The sequence below is a fragment of the Populus trichocarpa genome, chromosome 1 (genome assembly GCF_000002775.5).
Source record: "Populus trichocarpa isolate Nisqually-1 chromosome 1, P.trichocarpa_v4.1, whole genome shotgun sequence".
NCBI lineage: Eukaryota > Viridiplantae > Streptophyta > Magnoliopsida > Malpighiales > Salicaceae > Populus > Populus trichocarpa.
The window spans coordinates 11,902,468-11,917,261 of record NC_037285.2 but is presented as its reverse complement, the minus strand read 5'-3'; the positions used below and the strand labels follow the sequence as shown (position 1 = coordinate 11,917,261).

Sequence of the window (14,794 nt, the reverse complement as noted above, 5' to 3'; positions counted from 1 at the left end):
TTTCCATGATAATTACCTATAACCAAGCATGATTTTCACCAAAAAAAAAAAAAAATCTAATTATTTCTTAGAAGAAAAAGGATTATATTTATTTATGTAAAAAAAAAAATTCAGTTTTATAATGAGTACACTTGTCGTGTGCATGATAAATCTTATCTTATTAGAAACAACAAAGACCATCTTAGATATATTTCAATAGCATTTATTGGACAATCATAAATATCCAAAATAACTCAAACCAGAGAGCACCAGAGAAGCAACATGATGATGATGATGATGATGATATTTGATATTTTCATGAGGCTAATGTTACAAACTAAAGACAGACAATTTTCAAGCATCTGTAGTTACATTTTGGTTCATCTTTTATGCTATAACAGAAGATGGAATCCTTGATTGCACCCAAAGTAACAAAATCCTCTCGCGATGCCACGAAATGACCAGCTCTTTCTTCACTCTGCCTGAATGGCGCTGCAAGTTTCTTCACATGGGAATCAAAGGAATTGGCTAGTCCTTGGGAGAACTTGTGAGTTCCTGTACCAGTGTGTGTCAGCTGAAAATAACTCGGGCAACTCCTCGCTGCGCTGCACCAACAGACAGTGAGCGGACATTCAAACTCCACTCTTTTACAGTTTTGTGGTGTAAATCTGGGTATAATCCGTGAAGGATTCCCAGATAGAGCAGCTCATGTGCTCTTCCATGAAGATCTCTCTTCCTACAGATATCAATTAAGCACTTACAGAAGGGTCTTCTTGTTTCAATTGCAGCGTCACTGACAACAGCCCTAAACTCCTCTTTCAGAGTCTCAAAGCTAGTCTCTTCGTCTTCAAACAATTTAACAAGGGCAACCAACTTTGGATTAGCTTGCTGCAAACAAGCTAGGACCTTAGCCACATCCTCACTCTCATCACTTAGTGATGCAACAGAGAGCAAGCAACCACAAAACCTATCATCCAACTTAACCCCTCCATCAATCGCAACATTAAAAACTTTAACCAAAGTCAACGATTCTTCTAGCCTTCCCAAAGCACTGAACCAAACAAGTGCTCCCCATTACATTAAGCCCAATACCCAACTTAGACATCTCTTCAAACAGCTCTCCCTCCACTACCATATATATTCAGCATAGCAGTGAAGGTCCCAACCATCTAGCCTTCAGCATAGCAGTGAAGGTCCCAACTATCTGGCCTACATTTCTCTGATCTCTTCATGTCGTCAAACAACATCTCAGCCTACTCCATGAGGCCAAGATCTGTACACATATTCAACAATGTATTATATAAAATGAAATCCGATGGCCAGTTATTCGACCTCAGTAGTTATTTGACCTCAGTCGTTCCCATAATTCCATTGCGTCCTTAGCCCACCTAGCCTTCACATAAATCTTAGTCAGTGCAGTAAGTTTTCTTGTTCGAAAATAAATTTAAATGTAAAAGAACCATATCTAATAATATTGACTCCCACTCAATTTTAACTTAAAAACATAAAAACCTAGAAGTAATAGGTTCAAGTGAATTAAGAAGTCAAAGAATTAAAAAGAAAAAACACAAAAACAAATTTTATTTCTACTGATTCAATTGTATTTTTAGTCGAATGTAATAAAAACATAGCATTGAAAAGGACATCTATGATCCTAAATATAAAAGATGATCTAAAGACATTTCGTGAAGTTATGTCATTTAGGGATGTTGTTTTTTGAAAAAAAGCAATAAAAAATGAAATGGATTCAATATTGTCTAACAATACTTGAGTCCTTGTAGATTTACCTCCAGGTTATAAGCCAATAGAATGCAAGTACGTATTTTAAAAAAATTACGATACTGATAGTTCTATATAAACCTTCAAGGCAATATTAGTTGCCAAAGACTTTACTTAAAAGGAAAGTGTTGATTATTTTGGCACTTATTTGCAGTGGCAAAAATTACATCCATTAGAGTTTTATTTGCATTAACATCAATTTATAAATTGTATGTTCATCAAATGAACATTAAGGCTCCGTTTGTTTGCTGGAAAGTAGTTTTCTTTTGGAAAGTGAATTCCGGGAAAATAAATTATTTTCTGATGTTTGACAGAGTAATGAAAAATAAGTTGGAAAATATTTTCCAGTGTTTGGTTATGTCATGAAAAATGAGCTGGAAAATAACTTATTAATGTTTTATTTTTCTTAAGTTTATTAAAATAATGAGGAACAAATCTTACAAATTAAAAAGTTGAATGAGAATGAAATTGAAAAAAAAATATAATTTCATAAATTATCTCAAATAAAATAAATAATAATCAAAATAATAGAGATCAAATCTAAAAAATAAAAAAAAATGAAAGATGAAGAAATTAAAATAATAATAATTAACATTTCATAAATTATTTCAAATAAAATAAGTAACAATCAAAAGAATGATGATCAAATTTGATACATAAAAAATTTCAATAAAAAAATGATAAGGGAAAAGCAAATAACAATTATAAAAATGAGAACCAAAGTTAATATAAAAGTTAAATTTTAAGAGATAAAATTGAAAAATAAATATTCAAAACAAAAAATATATAGCAATCAAAAGCTTGGGGACCAAATTTGATATAATCAACAAATAATATGATATTTCTAAATTTTTCACAACTTCCGGAAAGTGTTTTCCGCCCAAATTTTCCAGGAAAACACTTTCCTGGAAACCAAGCCAAATTTTCCTTTGACTGGAAAGTGTTTTTCGTTGACCAACTTTTCTAAAGGCAAACAAACACATGAAAGTTTAGAAAGTGATTTCCCGGAAAGTGAATTCCGGGAAACAAACATAGCCTAAGACAACTTTCTTAAATGAAAATTTAAAGGATGAAGTGTATATAGAACAACTTCAGGGTTTTATACTTCCTGAAAATGAAAAAAAATCTGTAAATTGGTAAAGACTTTATATGATTTATAGCAAGCTCTGAAAAAATAGAATGGGAAGTTTGACAAAACAATTTTTTTAAATGGTTTTCATCATAATGATGCCAATAAGTGTACGTATTCTAAATTTACAAAAGATTTTGGTGTTATTATTTGTCTCTATATAGATGACATATTAATCTTTATCACCAATATATTTGAAATAGTTGAACCAAAAGGTATCTCACTTCTATTTTTAAAATAAAAAATCTCTGTGAAGTAGATATAATTATAAGTATCAAAGTTAAAAAACATAATAGTGACTGTGTACCTAATCAATCATATTATATTGAGAACATGCTTGATAAGTTTAAGCATCTCGTATCTCACTTCTATTTTTAAAATAAAAGATCTCTGTGAAGTAGATATAATTATAAGTATCAAAGTTAAAAAACATAATAGTGACTGTGTACCTAATCAATCATATTATATTGAGAACATGGTTGATAAGTTTAAGCATCTCAATATAAAGAAGGCCTATTTGACTCTAGTATGAAGTTAAATGATTATTGTGATAAAACGGTAGCACAACTAGAATATACTGGTGACATTTGAAGTTTTATGTATGATATACATTGTAAAATACTAGATATAATTTTTGCTATATGCAAGTTATTAAGATATACAAGCAAGCTAAATACGGATAATTAGAAGGTTATTGCAAGAGTTTTTGGTTATCTCAAAAGAACGATCAATTTGAGCTTGTTTTATTCTAATTTTTCAATTGTGTTGAAAGGATATTGTGATACAAGTTGGATAATTAGTTCGAGTGATAATAAGTCTATATCATGATGTATGTCTTTTTTACTTGGAGGAGGTTCAATATCTTGAGCATCTAAAAAACAAACGTGCATCTCTCATTCTACTATGAAATTAGAATTTATTGCTATGGATGCTTCAGGTAAAGAAGCAGCATGACTAAGAAATATATTGTTAGATATTAAGTTGTGGCCACAACCTATGTCAGCTATTTCTTTATATTGTGATTATGATGCAACTATGTCTCGAGCTTATAGTAATATTAACAATGGTAAGTCAAGACATATAAGTATTCGACATGGATATGTTCAGGAGTTGATTTCAAATGAGGTAATCACCATTGTCTATGTAAAGTTTATGAATAATTTAGCGGATTTGCTCATAAAAAAACTATATAGAGACATGGTAAGGAAAACAACTAGTGGAATGAGGTTAAAACTCGTTATTAAAGATACTGGTAATGGGAACCTGACTTCGGATTAGCAAGAAGCTTATCTCTAAGTTTAATGGGTAATAACAAGTTATTATTTAGTATTTGTTGAACAATGATAATTAATTTTGGACTTTACTATGGTAATATTCAGTACGTTCTATTACATAAAAGAGGATGAATGTAGGCTCTTAATGGAATTTAAAGTTCGTGTTTAATGCAATAGAGACATTTATAATTCCACCTATATAAATATAAAAGTGGTGCAACTTTTGAGAAGAGTTAGAGTTTTCTCTTCTAAATATTCATGAAAATGATATTTTAGCTGTGACCATAAATAAGTACTAAACAGTTGTAAACCTTTTTAAGAGTTTGGATAGTATTGTGTGTGTGTGGTGTCTTTGATTCCACAACAAAAATTTTGGTTTAATTTGCGGACACCAATAACTTTAGTAGGATTCAAGTTCTAATGCTAATACAAGGTTTAAATTGCAAAATACTTTATTGTAAGCATATTTCTATCAAGTGAAAAAACATTCATTACAAACTAGTGGGGATTGTTGGTGTAGTTTTGAAATGAATAAATAATGAAAAGATATTTATTATATATCGGAAAGAAACACTCTCTCCTAAGTGTTTATAAGTATGAGTTTCTATTGTGTAGTAAATTAAGTGAAAGATATGATGGATGAGCTCTTCTATTGAGTTTTCTAATATTATTATATGAATATTTATAATATCAAAATATGACACTTGACACTTGGGCACATGAAACTTAATATGTCAGCAATATTAATTCTTTTGTAAATTTATTTCTTTTAATTTTCATAATTAATTTTGATATTTGTAATTGTTTTGATAAAATTGAATAACAACTATTCAGTTTAATTTAAAATATAATTATTTTATTAATAGTCATAATGTTTCAAGTCTATATAAACATGTTATTACATAGAGAACATATATACAAAATAAATGTATGTTCTTTTCTTTGTTTTTCCACTTATTCTTTCATAAGTTTAGAGGGGTTAATTGTATTATGAAAGTGTTGTCTCTATATAGGATAAATAAACACCTTAAAAATAGTGTTTTCATGTCTCTAAATCAACTTTTTATTTATTTCTATTTCAAACAATTTCTCTACAACTCATATTTTAAAGACTTCTTTCTCATTTGGGGTCGTGGTTTAATTTGTTTTTTATGAAAAATTAATTTTTTTTGTTTTAAATTAATTTTTTAATATTTTGAATAGTTTTAATATGTTATGTTAAAAATAATTTTTTAAAAATAAAAAAATTATTATTTTAATATATTTTAAGATTAAAAATACTTTAAAAAACAACAATTATTTTTTTTTTTTTTTTTCAAAACAGACTTCATTGTGACATTGTAGAATATGGTTTCGTAGGAAATAAATTCTGGTCTTGATCCAATTGAAGAAAAGATAGTCTTTTGCCATGGTCTTAAGCTATTTCGTATCAGGAGAGCATTTTCTCTAGTTGGTGGATATGGGAATGTCTCGAGAACAGACACAAACTCATCCTCACCAGATCTTCTTTGCAAAGAGTTTCAACTCTTTAATTTGAGGATTGTAAGAGTAAAGAGACCTCGTCAGCCTTTGAAGTGAAAGAACAAGATCTTTTTGGTCTTGTGGGATTGACCCATGTGGACTTGGGTTTGGACAAAAGTTGAGCTTGGTGGTCTTTGGTGGTGAGAGTGGTTGCGCAGAGAGGCTTGAGATGGTCAGATAAAGAAGGGTTTTTCGGGTTGGGTGATTCTGAGAGATTTTGTGATGGTTTTGTAGAGGATGGTGTTTTTGAGGTGGAAGAGTTGCAAGAAATGAGAAGAAAATGGGTCTCTTTGTATCTGATTGTGGTATTGTAAAATGGACATCTAGAGCTGTGGAAAAGACTAGCAGCCATTACTCAGACACGGCGAGCACTCCCTGGTTGAAGAAAATATCTGTGCTATCTATCAGTTGGAGAGAGAGACGTATCTGCACTTTCTTGATATTTTGGACACCTTATCTAAATCTAGATGGATACTGAGGAGTGAAGACGAGAGAAACCCTATACCAGTAGTCTTTACTTTCTCCCCTTCGTTTTTGGCTTTCACCGTGTTAAATTGAGGTTATATATCCGCCTGAGAGGCGGGTAGCCTTCACCAGATGTGCAGTAACAGGGGAGCTCGAAGACTATTCCCGTCCCTGACATGTCAGGGGAAATGCCAACCATATCTCCTTTCTACGAATACAGCTGCTCGCGCAGCTAAAGAGCTAAAATAGAGAGCAACTATCTTGCAATCTCTCTGAAGAAGCAATCTCTCCGAACGTTGTGGGATTGCGAAAGAGGGTGCGTGCATTTTGGCGAGCCAAGTCCCAAATCATCGAATATTGTTTTAGTGCAATTTTTGGAGGAAATCAAAACCGCTGGCCCCAACGAATATTTCTTGGATTCAGATTTCAGACACCAAAATTGGTTCTTCGATTGAACTCTTGTGGTCAAAACATTAATCTATGCACGTGTGTAAGCTTGCTGTTTACAATTATCATGTTCGGTGTCTTCCATATCAAATTCATGTTCCAATGTTGCAGCGAGATAGACATTGTATATTGTCTTACGGACTAAATTATGTTCAAGCAGAGCTAGATGGCCATAGTTATCTTCCGGGCCTGAAAGTTATGGACATTTTGTCAAATAAGATGGTCCACCGTTCAAAGTTTTCGCCTCCGTTTTTCAAATAAAAAATTTGATAATTTTTTTTTTAATATTTTAAAATCATTTTAATATACTAATATCACAATTAATTTTAAAAAAATAAAAAATATTATTTTGATATATTTTTAAATAAAAAAACATTTCAAAAAAATAACACTACTACACTCTCAAACCACCCCTTCATCTATCATCAGGTTGAATCACCATCGTGGTTCATAACCTTAAGAGTACATTTATTTTAGTGGTTGTGGTTGAAATTAAGGTCGAGTATAATCTAATTATGCACAAAATTCAACCATAAAAGCTAGTTTTTCTTGTTTTTTCAAGCTTTTTTGGTGGGCCTTATATACAAAACTCAACATCAACCACAAAAATAAACACACAGTTGGTAAGGGAAAAAAAAAAGAAAAAACAGATTACATATTTATAGAAGTACAATCCCATATTGTTGGCATGCATGTAAACCCAATGGAGCACTAAAAGCTACTTGATACAGGCCAAAAATTTAATTGTTAATTTACTGATAGTGACTATGCCTCTGCAAAACAATTTAACTTTCTTGTCAAACAGTCAAGTTTTCTAAACATCCACAGCCCTTTAATGTGAAGATCCCTTGAAAGTGGAACTCAGTAATCCTTTGACATGACTCTCGACTTGCTTCTGCATAAAAGAATTAGGCAACCTCTCAATTACCTCAGCTCCAAAAGAAAATACAAGAGCCTTTCGAGCTGTCTCTAAGTCAATGCCGCGTGCCTGAAAGTAGAATAGTTGGGTTTCTTCCAGATCGCTGATTGCAGCTCCATGGGAGCACTTGACATCATCTGCAATAATTTGGAGATTGGGTTTGACATTCACAGTTGCACGTGGTTCAAGGAGGAGGCTCCTTGTTAATTGTCCTGCATCTGTCTGCTGTGCATATCTGCAGAATAGAAACATAGGTCTAAGGAAAGGCATACACCAAGCAGGATTAACCATTAAGACGCTTTGTACTATGCTCTATCAACGAGTAAGATGGCATTAACTAAATAGCAGTCCCTACTCCCATTCTTTCCCAATGAAACCCAATGAGGATTCCGTTGGAGTGTTGAAAGAGAGTAAAACTTAAAGTTTGTACCCTCATCTTTCCTTCTCAAGAAGCATGTAACACTGATTTGCAAAATAACACCAACTCTGTAAGTTCTCATAACTGTTTTGAATGAAAATGTCAAGGAGCTTGACAAGCTTGCAGCACCAATTTTGTGAAAGAAATTCAATAAAATTACTGTATTTGAGTTTACATTGCATTAACATATGGTGCAATCATGTGAAACAGTCATAATGGTTAATGCATCCTATTATTTGACCCTAGACCGAAAATGAGTGGCATAGTGATCATGTACCTACAATGCAAATTAATATAAGTTCAGGATATCCGAAACTTCAGGACAGGCATAGTAATGATGCATCAGAAAGATACGGATTGGCAAACAAGAGAAGCAAAAACTATCACCAAGACAATGAAAATCACGAATAACGGTACACAACAGCATTACCTGTTGACCTTTACATTCCCGTCAAAGACAGCTTGTCCTTGTGAATGAGCAACAATACACTTGTGAAGTTGCTGAGAACGACCTCTTGGATGGTCCAAAATTAGCCTGCTATGCAAATCTTGTGTTTGATCACCAACAGACAAGTGGAAGGTCGATAACTCTGTAGCTGTATCTGGACCCAATTGTTGAACATGGAGATTGTGCCTACTCAATTTCCCCCCGGTGCTTACCTCTACAAGCTCATAGGTACTAGCTGCTTCCTGCAAATGAACCACTTAGTCAAAGTTATTGTAGCTGGATAAATTCATCACCTGAAGATTGTTGAATAGACCTGAGAATTAACAGAGGCAAAATATGTACTGGCATTATCATAAGGGTCAGAATCCTCTAGTGACTTAATGAGTTATTTTGAATAACTTCAGCACCACTTCCACAACCAAAGGAGCACATAGAAATTAAGTCCGGCAAAAAATACAAACTGAAATCCTAAGAGCTTAAGTAATTTACAAGCAAGAACATGATTAATTTATAATTTAAAAAGCTCATTGCCATCTCTAGTTTTGAGCAAATTTTAACAGAAGAAATATGTTCCCAAGAGAAATTGCCCAAAAGATAAGCTTCATGATAAACGTGTCAGAAAAAACTAAAAATGGCACAAACCAAACATGAGAAGCACACAAGCAAAACCCTTGAAAAGGAAGCAAACAAAAAAAAAACCCAAAAATCAAGAAAAGAATAGCAAGTACCAACAATCCAGTCAAAATTATATCTGAAAATCAAGGTTTTGAGTGAACATGAGGAAGATTTAAGACATTCCCATGTCTCGTTCCAAAAGCACCGTGTTAAACAAAAGCACAGAACCTAATCAAAATTGTTGTTAACATTTAGCAACATTATAAGCAAAATTAGGATTACATGAAGAAATGCACTTTAAATAACCAGCTATTTTCCACGTTCCTTTTAATTAAGTGAGTTTCTAAAGTCAAGATGTTTAACTCAATCACAAATTTAACCACTCCACAAGACAAGCCCTCTATTTTGGAAATCTATACCAATATTATTTTCAACCTTAACCTCACTGGCTTCACATAAACTGATAAACACAAAAGCAAGGGGTTCCCATAAAACAAGCAATATTTATATATATAAACCATAGATTTCAAAGGCCCACATCATTCTCAGGTAATCCTAAACACATTTAAAGCAAACTCCATCCAGCAGATTAAGATGCTCTAGATTATCAGCATGGAACAACCTAAAAAAAGCTCAAGGTCCATCTTATTTGGTCTTCAAAACAACAAAGTCATGTAGCACAAGATTAAGTTACCCATATAACTGATGTATGTATAATATACAGGCCAATATGAATCCAAATTTGCATCTAGACAACTGGATTTACTAAGCCCATCAACTCTGCACTAGATACAACAACAGGATCCATACAGGAGATATGACTGAGTTTTATGCAGGCCATCAGCTGCATTAGATGTGGGACAAAAATCCATCCTTGTCATTCAACTCATGCATACAAGCAGGTCTTCAGTTTCAGTAAACATCTACAATAATCTCTACCGAATATATGCACCACCAAAATTTATGCAGTTCCAGGTTTACTACAACCAAAAATGAGAATATCAACTAATTAATCAAGTGAACAGAACCACTCCAGATAAATACATACCGAAGGCCCTGAAACCTAATCAGCTTTTTTGTGCCTAAGCAATTTCTCAACTGATGCAACATCCAACAGCAACTCCAAAGTAATCCCAGGCCGAAGACTAGTCATAAGAATTCCCATTTTTGAGAAAGCAGGTTTCCTATTTGCCATTTATCTGTCTTTAAAACACCTCTCAGGACAGATACTGCTTAAAAAAACCATTTGCTCTCTCCTTTTTTTTTTCTTTTCTTGGGGGGTGGCAGTGTAATTTAAGAAGAATGTGATGTATGATTATCAAGAGATAGAATGTGCCAGAGCAATTTGGTGAACAGAACATTCTCCGAACTAACAACGTAGAAAAAAAAAATGAAAAACAAAGATAAAGACCACTCCAGTCCTATTGAATATCAAGAATGAAAGCGGTACTCCTAAAAACACCCAAAGCATTACACTAAAAGGATGCAAAGAGCATTTTCAATCCCACAGCAACTGCCTCAATGAGAAGTGAACTAAATTATAATCGCTTGAATCATTTTATGACATGTTTGAGCAGAAGCAACCATCAGTTTAAATATTTAAGAGATAACATATCTCAAACCACGAGAATAAAGCACAAAAGTAATGGATGGTTTCCTTACGAAGGAAAAGGCCAAGAACTGCCCTCACTCATATCACAGATGTTCAACATGAACTCAAGTAATTTCTTGTGGGTTAGAGTTGAGGGGATGGGCGGGGAGGTGCTTATTAGAAGACAAGAGCTAGCAGAAATAATTTTTTTTGGAAAAGACTCTCTTAAGGAATATGCACTATAGAGATTATCATTAGGGGTGTTCATGGATATAGTGGGTTGGGTTTTGATCATAATTGTATCCAACTCAACTTCTGATATTTTATAAAATATAAACCCGACTCTTTTTTTTTTTTTTGTACCCGAGTGGGTTGGATATATCAGATTGGGCAAAATTTTTTATGGATATTACAAATATCCGCGAGTTTGGCATATTAATTTCATTATTCTTTGATGATCCTAAAAAAAATATTGGGTTGCAAAAAAGCATTGGTTATATGGGTAAGAGACAAAAAATTGATAAGTAATACTTATGTTTGAAGGAGAGAATTGAAGGGAAAGAGATTAAGAGAATGTGAGGCAGCTATGAGTGTGAAGGCAAAAGAGGAGAAAAATTAAGAGAGAGAAGGAAAAATATTATTTATACTTAAAACTAGGGTTACTTACATTGGGTTATACGAGTTGGGTCAGGTTGAGCAGGTTTCAAAAATCCCAACCTGCACCCAACTTGTGATATCTGTTTATTAGTTTTTTTGCCCCACTATCATCCATAATATCCATATTATCCAACTTTGACGGGATAGGTCAGATAATACAAACATTACAGTTGAGCCAATTTTTTTGAACACCCCTAATTATCAGCTTCCTTGTACGAACACAAAACTGTCTCCAGATTAATTGCAGTGAAGTCAAAATTAGTTGAATGAAATGCTTATACAATATACATATTCCCTCACAACATCTGTTAGCAAGAGACATCATTAGTTAACCAACTTTCCCTCGAAGGCAATCCTGCTTCCCATAAGCCCTTGTCTCCTTCTATAAAATTAAAAGATAACAGGGGTGTTCTCTTAAAACAGTCTTTATTCTATTTTTCTAAATCCTATCCTACAGAAGAATAAACAAATTACAAAAAAAGGAATGGTTTATAACAAATTAAAGTATGAAATTGAAAACCATCATTTTGAATTGCATTCGGAAAACACTCAGCCAAACAAACAAAAAGTTAAAGCCAACTTCCTTAACAATGTCCTTTTGGTCCAGATGAAACTTCACTTTAGTATGTCAAAGTTTGCATTATTTAGTATCTCAAACCATTAAAAAAAAGTGTCAAAACATCAAAAGCGGTAATCAAACAATAGATGGCTGATAACAATTCCACTTGCAAGATTTACATGATTATTTGATTTGTGAGATTCTTATTTTAATTGGTGTTCCATGCGAACCTTTCTTTAACTCAGCAGCATATGCAAGTGCAATTGCGTTGAAACATGAACCATTTTATACAGCAATTGATCCATTAACACGTGCATTAAGCTCATTTCCATGTCCTCCTTCAAATTAATTAAATCAAACATACTATGTTTAACAAGTTACTAAACAATAACAAGAAAGCAACAAATACGTAAGAAAGAAATCCAAAAGAAATCACCTGTCGGACAGCAGTCCACTTGATATGAGCAGAATTCAAGGACTGGCTCTGCACATAAGAATGCCTAACCTTTGCTCCTTTCCCGATCACCACTTCTAAAACAGGATTCGCCCAATAATACCTATCATCATTCCCTTCTTTACTCACAAACTCCTCAATTATCCCAACCTCTCCACCCTCCTCCACTACCACAAAAACTCTCGGATTTGAAACCGGTAGCTTTTTAGACCCCTTCTCTCCTCCCTCGACTGAAACATACTTAAAATGGATGGGATTCTCCACTTTAACCCCAGCAGGAACATAAACCACTGTCATATCGTGAGCTCCTAATCCATTAATGGACCAAAACAGATCACCCCATTCAAAATCACCTACAAACTCCAATACCCTTTCGGCAATTCTATCACTAGAATCACTCAACAAACTACCTACATAAACCCCATCAGGCAAAGTTGACAACTTTGACATAGAATTTAACACAAACCCATCAGCAATAACAATACTAGGCAAAAGGGTATCCTCATTAATGCTCGGTAAGTAATCTAATTGTGGTGGTTTAGTGATTGGAACGATTTGTGAAAGCCTAATAAATGAAGTATCAGTGAACCTAAAGGGCTCATCTTTACGAGAAGGCCAAGAAGTAGAGAGGAGAGACTCAGAGGAGGAATCTCTGAGTCTTTGAAGAGAGACAGAAGGAGAGAGGGAGTCTTCAAGAGTCTCAGCTAATTGAAGAACAAAAGGGTCAGAGAAACTGGCTTGTGTTATTGGGGTTGTGGAAAGTGAGAAACTCTTGGGTTTCTGTTTTTGTTTGTGCTTGATTTTGGGTTTTATAGTAATGGGCGTGCGAATTTGGGGAGTGATTGCTAAAGCAGGCATGGATGATGATGATGATGATGATGATGTGCTTCAAGTAACAGCCTAGATGCTCAAAGACAGACACACCAATGGCACAGTTGTGGTTCACAGTTAACAGTGAAAGTACCCTCTTACTTTTGAACAATCTCAAACAATTAATTGCTTTGTCCTCTGAGAAGTGGGAGATGGTGAAATCAGAAGTTGGGATTATAAGGAAAATAAAATAAAGTTATCATCAATTCAAATGGCTCTCCAAAACTCCGAAGAAGCAAGCAGGTTCTACTTGACCCACTCACCATGACTGGGCTTCACTTGTATTGAGACGAGGAAACGGAGTTAAAGAAAGGGCCCAGCTCAATCTCAAATCTCACTCGGTTATGATTCTTAATCGTGAAACTTAACAAGGCAACCTCAAAACAATCAATTGCTGCACTTGTAACCTTCTTTTTAACATTTTAGCTAAGAAATATTTTTTATTTATTTTTGAGTTTAAGTTTTAAAGTCAATATCTATTTTTTTTTAATTAAATTTCTTTAAATATACCAATTCTACATGGAAGGTGTACCCTTAAAATCGTCTAAAAATAAAAACTTAATTTGATTGAAGTATAAGTTGGTTGGTGGTTATCTTTTATTATCAGATATAAAAAAAACCTTTTAATTACTTTATAATCCACTAAAATGCATTCAATTTTTCTTTATGCTCATATAGTTATGCTTTGTGAATTAGCAGGTGGCTTAACAGTTGATAGACCTGGGTCATATACAAGCCTTTTGAATTTTATAAAAGTAAACTATACATTAAAAAACAAAACCTAAAAGATAGACCAATATACAATTTATTTTATTATGGATTGTACCAATAAAATTATAATTTTATCCTTAAAAAAAAAACAGTCTATTGAGGACAATACAATCTTTTTATATGAATCTACTATTCAAGTTTTTATAGCAAAGTAGAATAACTAAATTACTCTTAAAATATTATTTAATTGATATCCAGGAGTGTTTTTGCATTTTTATTTTTCAAAACACAGTAAAATGACTAAATTAACTTTAAAATCAAAATTTCTTTAACTAATTTCTAGGAACTTTTTTGTATTTTCATTATAGTTTTTAGTTATAATCAAATTGACTTAGGAATAAATGAGTAATTTAATAAATAAAAAAATATTTTTTTAAAAAAAAAGTTGATGCGTGGATCATTTTAATGCCATTTAGGCAACGCGTGTAGAGCCTCCCATATGGCTAAACACGGGCTTTCACGGCAATGTTTGAATTGTCTTAGCGGTCCCTTTATTCCTAGGCAACATGTAGGACTAATAGATCTCTAGTTTGACGTTAACAACCTTTTTTTTTTGTTCTTTTTCCTTTTTTTATCTCTTCTCCTCAATTCTCGTGCTTAACCCTTTAAAATTTCAAAGCAGCCCTTCAATTTGTTTTTTCTTTAGATTTAGTCCATGTTTCTTTTTATTATTTGTTTTATTTGAAATAATTTTTAAAACTGGATTTTTTTTCAATTTCATCTTCCAATTTTTTTACTTTGTTAGACTTGGTTTCCATTATTTTGATTGCTATTTTTTTTTTTAATTTGAGACGATTTTTACAATTGATTTTTTTTCAATTTCATCTTCCTTCAATTTCCTTTTCTATTAGATTTGATCCCTATTCTTTTGATTGTTAATTTTTTACTTTGATAATTT

At 32.9% G+C, this 14,794-nt stretch overlaps 1 protein-coding gene, 1 non-coding gene and 1 pseudogene across 2 annotated transcripts; all 3 read right to left on the bottom strand.

Annotated features, from left to right (window-relative positions):
• Positions 1-310: 310 nt before the first annotated feature.
• LOC18094190 (pentatricopeptide repeat-containing protein At5g46580, chloroplastic-like) lies at positions 311-6,346 on the bottom strand (annotated as a pseudogene).
• On the bottom strand, positions 6,231-6,365 carry LOC112326356 (U6atac minor spliceosomal RNA). Its single transcript, XR_002979992.1, has one exon. It is a non-coding gene; the product is annotated as a U6atac minor spliceosomal RNA (small nuclear RNA).
• An 853-nt stretch (positions 6,366-7,218) lies between these two features.
• LOC18094189 (protein ABCI7, chloroplastic) lies at positions 7,219-13,350 on the bottom strand. The gene is made up of 3 exons (XM_006368364.3): positions 12,238-13,350; positions 8,362-8,621; positions 7,219-7,748 (listed from the first exon to the last, which is right to left on the bottom strand). Exons 1-3 carry the CDS (start codon positions 13,111-13,113, stop codon positions 7,427-7,429), a joined length of 1,458 nt encoding a protein of 485 aa, XP_006368426.1. The 5' UTR covers positions 13,114-13,350; the 3' UTR covers positions 7,219-7,426.
• Between the last annotated feature and the right edge of the window lie 1,444 nt (positions 13,351-14,794).